The following is an 11296-nucleotide window of genomic DNA, read 5'->3' on the forward strand; positions in this document are numbered from 1 at the left end:
TAGAGTCAGTGTACCCGGTGTCGGACTGTACACGGTTTCGCACACACGGCAAATTCATGTTCTTTGTGAAAATAAAACAGAAAATTTAACAATTCTTTGTTATTATTTCACGAAAGTGAGTTATTCCCTACATAATTTGACACCAGGGGTCTTTCCCCACTGGAGCCTCGCTCTGGCAAGTGCAGACAAAACAATAACAACACCAATGGAGGCCAGTAGGTCAGCTGAAATGTTTTTAATTTCATGAAAATAATGACTATGCAAACAACAACAATGTGCAGATTAAATTTAAAAATCACTATTCCATCATATATTATGTAAGTATCTACCTATTACTTTACCCAAGTTAAAAAGATTTCAACATTTATTGAAGGTATCCCAATCTGCAAATGTTCGATTTTTTGATATAAGTTTTTTTAAAACTGAGAACTTGATCAAGTAATTAGAGTTATGAGGGTCACTACTAGTGATTTAAAAGCTAGCGTTTTATTCACTGCTTTAGCCTTTTCCAGTCCAACTAATTGTACACTGGTCGACATATTGTGCTAGTGGGTTACTTATGGGGGATTCTGACCCAACACGAAATTATTTCAGAATCATTTAAATTTGCTGCTTATTTGAAATATTTGCGAATGAATAATGTGTTCGTTTATGCATATCAAAATCTTTTCTGTCTGTTCAGTCTGTTTATTTCTGAATTTTTCATGCGCCAAACATTATTACCTCTACGCCGTTTGTCTTTTTAAAGACATTTCTTGTTTGGGTTAATGTAGCCGTAAAATCCACGAAGAAAAATCCTCAACGAATATTAATAACTTAGCAGTATTATTCGATTAATATAAAAGATAAAAATGCCGTCGTAAGTGTAAGTTTCATGATATTTTAAAATTCAAAATGATGATCTGCAAGTATTCGATCATTGTTCAAACGTAAGTTGCAATTTTTCTTAAAGAACATTTTGGCCCCCGGAAACGAAAGATTGTTGATCTTTTTCTACCACCTATGCAGAATTTTTTCAGCAAAGACGATAAGAGACAATTGCCCGCCATTACGAATATATATTGCTAGTAATTAAAGAAATACTTAATGACACTTTATAGATTTCATTACACGCGCAAGATTTTCTCATCGAGAAAAAGATTGTTCAAACTCGAACGAAAATCCTTTCGTCTTATGAACCAAAATACACCCTGCGCAAAATGGGCTTATAATGTATATTTTGACCCTAATATCATATGCTGTTACGTCTGTGTATTTTTTCGTATTTGAACCAAAAACGAAACAAAACATTACCAAAGAAAAAAGGCATATAGAAATGCTACAAACGTGAATTATTAAGTTATATACTAGAGCCGAGTCGGCAAATAAAATATACTGTATTTTAATGTAGGTAACTAAAGTCGTTTCTATTAAAGTAATTGAAATGTCAAATGTATATCCATGGGAATGTAATAGTTATTCAGATTTGACAAATGCTGTTAATTCAGATTGTTTTGGGAAGCTACAAGTTTGCTTAGAACTGTCGCCACTTGTTCCCTGTAGGCAAGTTAGTTTATTGCGACAGCGCGGTGCCTTCATTTGCAGTAATTTATTTTCAAACGTTTTTGGAGCTAGTAATGCTGCAATCACACTGCCCAGGATGGGCTTGCGGATGAGTTCCGGATAGCACCCGTAACGCATCCGTAGAACTCCTTACTCATTCGTAAATCATCCGGTGTATCCGTTCATAAATCGGGGGCATCCGGGACATCCGGAGCATCCGGGGACAAGGGTGCAAAGTTTCAACATGTTCAAAATTTTGCCACGGGTAATATATCCATAAGGAATCCGTAATAAATCCGTAATAGTTCTGAAAAGATCGTAACAGTCCTGAAGACAATCACTGTGATGAAAAAATGCGAGCTATTACGGTTTTATTCCAGTTCTTATAAGGTTAATTAAGATTTTGTAACGATTGTTTTCGAGATTTATAACGTAACAAATTCGCCAAACCTATTTTTCCTTACACATCCGGAGTAATCCGGGGATGGGGTTCCGGAACTCATCCACAAGCCCATCCGGGGCAGTGTGATTCTAGCTTTAGGCAATATCATCTAATAACTCTATTGACCGGCAAGTTATCGTTATAAAATTAGTTCATAGATACTTGCGGTGTTGAGCGCTCTGTATACTCACTGACTGTTCGCGAACACTGTTTGTACTTGTAATCTAGACTAACATGTTTAATAATTATCTTACTAATATTAAATGCACAAGCATTAAAGAAATGTGAAGATATTAAACTTCTACGAGCACATGTTGAACTTAATACTGCATTGCTAAAGTTTTGAGTAGATCCCAAACATCACTGTTTACAAACATCTCCAGTTAATAGAAATTCTAAATTATATATCAACCGAATTTTTAAGATGTGAAACAAATTGTCAACTTCTTCTTTAAAATTAACGGGCAAAAAGTGTAAAATTGACCGATTGGGGAAATAGATGAAAAGGGGTCGTGAGGGGTGTTGCATATTTATTACCTCTCACGAGCAGGCACAATCAAAATCTGTCTGTTATTATGTAGCGTGATTGCCCCTCTTATGTTTCAACATGATATTTTTCTCGATTTATTTTTCAACTAAACAAAAGAAGTAAACGATGCAACGACTTTTAAATTTCCTACCAATATTAGTGGCAAACAGTAACTCATTTCTGATTTATTTGGTGGCTGAATGCCGTCTTTTTGCAAATTGGGTGTTAATAAAAGTATTTTTTAAACAAATCTGTAAAAAATAACCCATACTGATATGAAACGAAGTGCAAAGCCACTATTCGCCGACTGTTTTTGTTCTTCTTTTTATATTAAGTTTTGACACTAAAGTTGAATATTCTTATTGACTGCGATTTGCAATATTCAACACCACACGCATTGTGATATGCAATATTCTATAAGACAAACATTCAAGACACAATACATAGCATATAAATCGGTACGGAGAAGCAAGTTCAATTAGGAGAATCGCTTCGGAACGCTCAGTAAGGGTAACTAGAGGTTCTAGAGGTATCAATACAGCCTTTTCAAACCATACTGTAGTAGTTAATTATACAGGCTTCACTTTTTTATGATTTTATGACTGCAGGTTAAGCACATTATTTTTGTCTTGGAGGTTCAGGGTTGACAACTACGACATGTCTTAGGTCCGCTGTGTTCAATTCCAGTGCAAAGTTTCAATAATGACCTGCCTTGATCAAAAGTCTGATCAATTCCTATGTGTTCAAATTGCAGTGTTTCAATCATGGCCGCAGTTATGTCGCTTTGTTACATAACAGCCATTTGATTTTTTAAAAAATATTACCTTAACAAAATACAACTTTATGGGGAATTATTTCAAATACTACGAGACACAATTTACTAATATCTGTGGAAAGGTCGTCCATTACAGACAGATTAATTGTATTGCATTTCACGTGAGTTGGCAGAATCTCTCCTAACTGGTTACGTTGACAGCTGAATCTCAACACGCCGGGCTCTAGATTTTAAAAAACAAAGTCGAAATATAAAACGTTTTGATTTTTATCGTTGTAATGTAATTTCAAAATCTTAATTACAGATAGGTAAGACATTTCTTCAGCATAATAGAGTATTTTATGGGTCAGATAGTAATGCTGTTTTCGATTTAGCACGTCCAACATGCTTTTCTTTTAAAGGTCGTAAACTCGAACATTTAATCGAATTCGGATTTCTGAAGCAAATCCATGTTAAGAAAAATCAAGAAGGGGCCACAAAAATTATTAAAACCATTTATGAATGTCCAAAGTCACTATAAATACCTCCAATACCTTTGTGTTGATTACATCGGCCAGAATGGTTTCTTCTGTCACGTTGAGTCACGTGGTACTTTATCAGCTATGAGATATCAGAGTAGAGCGAACAGTCCTCTAAGAGTTAACAGAATGGTTTACTTTATAGTTATCAAACATACAGTTCTCTATTAATTATTGGGTTTGTTAGTGACCCTGCATAGAAATATGTTGGATCAGTATGATACGTGGGTGGCGAGGCGTTATTATTATTATTATTATTATTATACTAGATTTATATAGCGCCCTTTTCATGATAAACACGTTCAAAGGCGCTTTACATATCACAAACGCAGCCACACCGGGCGCGAAATTCATCCTCTACTAGTACAGACACAGAGCGATCTGACCAGAGGAACAGAGTGAGACAAAGCCCCCAGAACAGACAGAGAGAACATTTTAGATACAGACGTGTCCGGTTAACTTAGCCTAGCTCTTTGCGAATAGACAGTCTGGTTCTTTAACGTGCCCGGTGTAAAGCACCGATACACGCGAAGCCGTCTTTCCTGGGAAGAACCACTACAGGCCTCTAGTTAGGTGGGAGACACACAAGAGCATCTCAGAAATTTCCAGTGCCTGGACCGGGATTCGAACCCCGGACCTCTGGATTGACAGTCAAGCGTGTAACCACTAGACCGCCGGCCCACCCTATCAAACTAACCCCACATGTTTTCGCGGATCTGTTTGTTTCTTTCTTTTGGGTTTAACGCCATTTTTTCAACAGTATTTCAGTCATGTAACGACGGGCAGTTAACCTAACCAGTGTTCCTGACTTCTGTACCAGTACAAACTTGTTCTCCGCAAGCAACTGCCAACTTCCCCACATGAATTATCAGAGGCGGAGGACGAATAATTTCAGACACAATGTCTTTTAACAAATCGTCACGGAGAACATTAGCCCTGCCCTGGGATTGAACCCGTGACCCCGCGATCCGTAGACCAACGCTCTACCTACTGAGCTAAGCGGGCAGGCTTTGTTTTCGTGGAGGGTCACTAACAAACTCTATAATTGATTAATTTTATTGACCACTTACGTTTGGCATATAACTGAGACCCTCCTCAGAAAAACACAGAAATGCAGTGGAATCACCAAGTGATCCCTTTTTAATATAGCGAAGCGACAAAAATCGGGATCGATCCCTCTAAGGTAACATGCGATTAACCCAATGAGATATATACTATCGAATTAAAAATGTGTCCTTCCGGCACGTGCACAAAGCGTCTGACTTCGGAATTTTTGGAAGAATACGTTTTTCTTCATTGCACATCAGTACTTATATGGGCAGTGTTGTTTTTATTCCAAGATCTACCTTAAAAAAAATGATACGAAATCCGTGCAGGCTGATCATGGTCTGCACTGTTCGCTATTCTGTCAGTAATTTTTCAGTGAACACCCCTTTGAATAATAAGTGGTACTACCCAAATTGAATAATGGACCAGTCCATTTTAGAAATAAATTTAGCAGGGTAAAAGCTTAAATGTAACAGATGCTTTATGATGTTAGATTTTTTTTTTTTTGGAACACAAAGCTAAATTGTCCCTTAAGTATGAATTCATAATGTAAGTTCATAGGAATTTTCCTTGTCTATCAAATGTTATCTTTCAGGCAAGTTGGAAAGTGAAAACAACGTCAACATCACCTGTGGTATCTGTAACATCAACATCTCCATCATCAACTACGACTATAACCACTCCTGCACCAACTACGACAACATCGACTACTGCACCAACTACGACGACGACAACTACTCCTGCACCAACTACGACGACGACAACAACTCCTGCACCAACTACGACAACAACAACTGCTTCAAACGTAGTCAAAACTGAAACAAAAGGGACAGATGCACCAACAACTACTCCTGCTTCGTCTACGATGACAACAACAACTCATGCTCCATCTACGACGACAACAACAACTCCTGCACCTACTACGACAACAACTACTCCTGCACCTACAACGACAACAACTACTCCTGCACCAACTACGACAACAACTACTCCTGCACCTACAACGACAACAACTACTCCTGCACCAACTACGACAACAACAACTCCTGCACCAACTACGACAACAACTACTCCTGCACCTACAAGGACAACAACTACTCCTGCACCAACTACGACAACAACTACTCCTGCACCTACAACGACAACAACTACTCCTGCACCAACTACGACAACAACAACTCCTGCACCTACTACGACGACAGCTACTCCTACACCAACTACGATAACAACTACTCCTGTACCTACTACGACGACAACAACAACTCCTGCATCGAGTACGACGACAACAACCACTCATGCTCCGTCTACGACGACAATAACAACTCCTGCACCAACTACGACAACAGCTACTCCTACACCAACTACGATAACAACTACTCCTGTACCTACTACGACGACAACAACAACTCCTGCATCGAGTACGACGACAACAACCACTCATGCTCCGTCTACGACGACAACAACAACTCCTGCACCAACTACGACAACAACTACTCCTGCACCAATTACGACAACAATTACTCCTGCACCTACTACGACAACAACTACTCCTGCACCAACTACGACAACAACAACTCCTGCGCCAACTACGACGACAACAACAACTCCTGCACCAACTACGACAACAACTACTCCTGCACCAACTACGACAACAACTACTCCTGCACCTACTACGACGACAACAACTACTCCTGCACCTACTACGACAACAACAACTCCTGCATCAACTACGACGACAACAACAACTCATGCTCCATCTACGACGACAACAACAACTCATGCACCAACTACGACAACAACTACTCCTGCACCAACTATGACGACAACTACTCCTGCACCTATTACGACGACAACAACTACTCCTGCACCAACTACGACAACAACAACTCCTGCATCAACTACGACGACAACAACAACTCCTGCGCCAACTTCGACAACAACAACTGCTTCAAACGTAGTAAAAACTGAAACTAAAGGGACAGATGCACCAACCAAATCATTAACAACAACTCCTGTACCATCTACGACAACGGCAACGCCTGCACCATCTACGACTACAACAACTCTTGCACCAACTACGACGACAATAACAACTCCTGCACCAACTTTGACAACAACAACTGCTTCAAACGTAGTCAAAATTGAAACTAAAGAGACAGATTCACCAACCAAATCATTAACAACACCACATTCACCATCTATGACGACAACAACAACTCCTGCACCATCTACGTCGACAACAACTCTTGCACCAACTACGACGACAACAACAACTGCTGCACCAACTTCGACAACAACAACTGCTTCAAACGTAGTCAAAACTGAAACTAAAGGGACAGATTCACCAACCAAATCATTAACAACAACTCATGCAACATCTACGACGACAACAACAACTCCTGCACCATCTACGATGACAACAACAACTCCTGCACCAACTACTACGATAACAACAGCTCCTGCATCAACTTCGACAACAACAACAGCTTCAAACGTAGTCAAAACTGAAACTAAAGGGACAGATGCACCAACCAAATCATTAACAACAACTCCTGCACCATCTACGACGACAACAACAACTCCTGCACCAACAACGACGACAGCAACAACTCCTGCACCAACTTCGACAACAACAACTGCTTCTAACCTTGTCAAAACTGAAACAAAAGGGACAGATGTACCAACCAAAACACTCTCACCATCTGGAAGTTTTGAAATGGTTGGTAAATAACCTCTCTCCATGCATTAGCATATACATGATATATTGAAGTTCAAACCCAAAATCAGAGAGCTCATACACAGTCTAGTGGCTTTCGGATGCTGAAATATTGTGTATTTTCTCGTTCTTGATTAGAAATTGAATTACAATATATAAATTTTCCTCTGATACACTTAGGTAATTTTGAGAAAGTACAAACCAGCTTGTTGACGTTATTTGAACTGGTGAGGTCATTTGTTTTAACAACCGCTATCTTTGAATTGACCAGCCGCCACATGTCAATCAAAATTATCTATGATCCAATTAAATAACCATTTTTACTACATACCTATATTAATTCTGTAAAAATCGGCTTGAATTTCACAATTAAAAATGAACAGGCAGAAAAACATCCGTATTGTAAATTGATTTCCTTTGTAGAAATCAAAATGAAACAAACCGAGCCAAGTTTGTATTACGTTGAATCATATGCTGTGAATACAACTGCATCAAATTGAACAGTTATTATTATAGATATTAATAATTATTGCGCCGTCTATAGTATTCCGGAGAGTTGATGGATAAAAACTTTAAAAAACCGATCATTTAGCTAACTGGCTCTGTAGCTCAGTCGGTTATAGCACCTGTCTAAATAAGTAAATATGCGTTAGCTTTCCATACTTACGGTCCACTGGCACTAGACCAGAAAGAAAATGCTTCTGAACATATTATACCCAACCCCTAGGTATTCTATAAGAACCACGTTCATGAACGGGAAAGTGCACTAACCCATTTCAATCGTACATTTCTCACCTAAAACGCGCATTTCGGTGAATGGGTACCCAGCATATTGAACAAGCGGTAATTTATCTTTCATCGTGCACTAGTCACACTGTCTCAAAATTTCATATTGCAAAAATACTCCACATATTCTATGCTTTCGTTAACGTTAAAGAAAAAACTTGCGTGCTTTTTCCTAATGAACATCCGGCCTAGAGGTCACATTAGTGTGCACATGTTAGGCGAAATTTAAAGAAACAAAACCAGAATGTGCTAATTATTTGCAAATATTCACTGTTTTGCAATAAAACTCGAAATGATGATTTTGAATTTGAAGTCATACATTGGTATACATCTATACTGTTAATTTAATTCATATTGCACATTTATGCTGCATATACACATATTAGCGTACACGTGTAGTTAAACTTGTTCAATATCCATAGTACACATTTACCGAACTGCGCGTTTTACAATGTAGGTATGAAATGCGCGATTGAAATGGGTTAGTATATTTTCCCGTTCATGACCGTGGTTCTTATAGAATACCTAAGTGTAGGGTATAACATGTACAGAGGCATTTTCTTTCTGGTCTGGTGCCAGTGGTACGGTCGTGAATTCAATCCCAGTATTTCATTTTTTTACATTTTTCTTTACCTTTTTCTTTCGTTTTTAGGAAAATAATTCAATGACATTATTATGCAATATCTGACCACGGACTGAGAAAAATTTCAGTGTCTTTTGTAGTCTATATATATATTTGTTTTATTTGTTTGTTTTTCTCGCCGTATTTGAGCAGTTGTTATCAACTCTTGTTCACATCAGTAAAACCCTGTTCTGGCTTTGATTTTATACAGAAACAAGCACATTCACCGATTGAAGAAGAACACATCTGAATTCTTATTTTCTATTAAACTTTATAAAGTTATTGAAATAGCACCATATTCAATATACCATATAGGTCAACGTTGTGCTTTGAGTAACCGCTGTTCCATACTGGCTCGACATTTTCACATCAGCCAATCAGAATGGTTTTGTAATCTAGACCGGAACTTCACTTGGGAAGTTCAACGAAGTTTTTTGTGTAACGTTGAACAAACTATAAACAACACGTTGTTTCTCTGAGATGAGAAAAAAAATGAAGAAATGTGACCGGTACACAGTAGAAGATAAAGTACCACCTGTTCAATATCCATAGTACACATTTACCGAACTGGGCGTTTTACAATGTAGGTATGAAATGCGCGATTGAAATGGGTTAGTATATTTTCCCGTTCATCAGCCAAATTACAATGACACAGTATATATTATTGTTAAGCGTTGCAAAGAGCTCCTGAACAATCTAGGTTAGGACTTTGTCCTTGATATGGGTTTGTATTTGATATGGATTTGCTAAAAAAGACTGTAGAGATTCATGCTAGTTAGTCCATGTATGATGACACAAACAACTGCGGCTCCTGAGCTTCTCAGCGATGTTGTCTGTGTGTGCAAGGATACATGCAATACTGAATGTCCTTGCGTGCCATTCAACAGCCATATACCGTGGCATGTGTCTGTAGAGCTAGCTGTGAAAACCACAATTATTAAATATTTATACAGCTCTAATAAACAATGAATAATTAGTTCAAATAAATGAAAACTGTGAAAATTGAGTGCAGAGATATTCACTTATGGTCAATATAAAAATCAATGAACGATGTATTAATTTGTATTAATTTATACATTATAAGTATATAAATGATATCCGGAATAAATGTTACGGTTTTTGTTACTTTTTACTTGTTTTCATATCATAGGAATACTGTAGTGACTAGCAGTAAGATGTAACTAAGCTGTGTCAACAAAGCGGGTGGGGTATGACTACAGACATGAATTATTATTCACATAAAAATGAAGAATATGATGCTGTACATGTACTATCATTTAGAACTAGTAATCAATAATTAACTAATTAATCATATTGCTCTTATTTAATGTAGCTTATAAATGAATTCTAGATAATAATGCGTGATTAGTGCTTATTAGAAATAAAGTTAATTTGAGCCGCATCATGAGAAAACCAACATAATGCATTTGCGACCGCATCAGCTCAGCTTAGTCAGGATCCATGCTGTTCGCTAACAGTTTCTCTAATTGCAATAGGCTTTGAGACCGAATAACATGGAGCCTGACCATTCTGGTCGCTAATGCACTATGTTTGTTTTCTCATGGTGCGGCTCATTTATCGAGTAAAACAATTCATAATGGTTATTGCTATATATGTTTCCAAAAATAATTATTGATGTTGAATTAGTTGAAACGCTTACTTGCATACAGAGTTGTTCACATCAGCATTTCTAAGTTGAAATAATTTAAATAAATATACAAGCGAGTATTTCTTAAGATATTTAAATTATTTTCCCATGGAAATGACCTTTACCTCTATCATACCTGAACAAAATGAATACTGCAGTATGAGAAACTTACTTTAATTAAAGCATCTGTTGTAAATACTATGATGTTATTGATGTTATTTATGTTTTGTCGAATTACATGTGTGTGTGTGTGTGTGTGTGCGTGTGTGCGTGTGTGTGTGTGTTCGGGTTTAACGTCTTTTTCAACAATTTTTCAGTCATATAAACGACGGTGTCTACTTGTAGCAGTGAGCACAAAGCCCAACTTTATAGTGCTGCCTCACTGGAATATCACGCCGTAGACACGTGGCATGATACCCCACCCAGTCACATTATACTGACACCGGGCTGACATAGCACTATCCCCTTAATGCTGAGCGCCATGCAAGCGAAGAAGCTGCTAGTACCATTTTTTTTACGTCTTTGGTATGACGCGGCCCACGACCTCCCGCACTCGAAGCGGACGCTTTACCACTAGGCTACCGAATTACATCTTGTGGAAAAAAAGTGTTTATAATTGGCGATAGCAGGGAAAGGTGCCCTTTTTATGTTTTATCTTCCTAATTCATTTT

At 37.9% G+C, this 11296-nt stretch overlaps 1 protein-coding gene across 1 annotated transcript in view; it reads left to right on the forward strand.

Moving 5' to 3' along the window:
* The window catches only part of LOC123541911 (mucin-2-like), a 28332-nt gene extending 20092 nt beyond the window's left edge, over positions 1–8240 (forward strand). Inside the window, exon 5 of the mRNA XM_053531213.1 lies at positions 5449–8240. Within this exon, the coding sequence (XP_053387188.1) occupies positions 5449–7584 (2136 nt within the window). The 3' untranslated portion in view covers positions 7585–8240. The remainder of the gene's footprint in view (positions 1–5448) is intronic.
* The last annotated feature ends 3056 nt before the right edge of the window (positions 8241–11296 follow it).

Source organism: Mercenaria mercenaria, chromosome 19 (assembly GCF_021730395.1).
Source record: "Mercenaria mercenaria strain notata chromosome 19, MADL_Memer_1, whole genome shotgun sequence".
Lineage (NCBI taxonomy): Eukaryota > Metazoa > Mollusca > Bivalvia > Venerida > Veneridae > Mercenaria > Mercenaria mercenaria.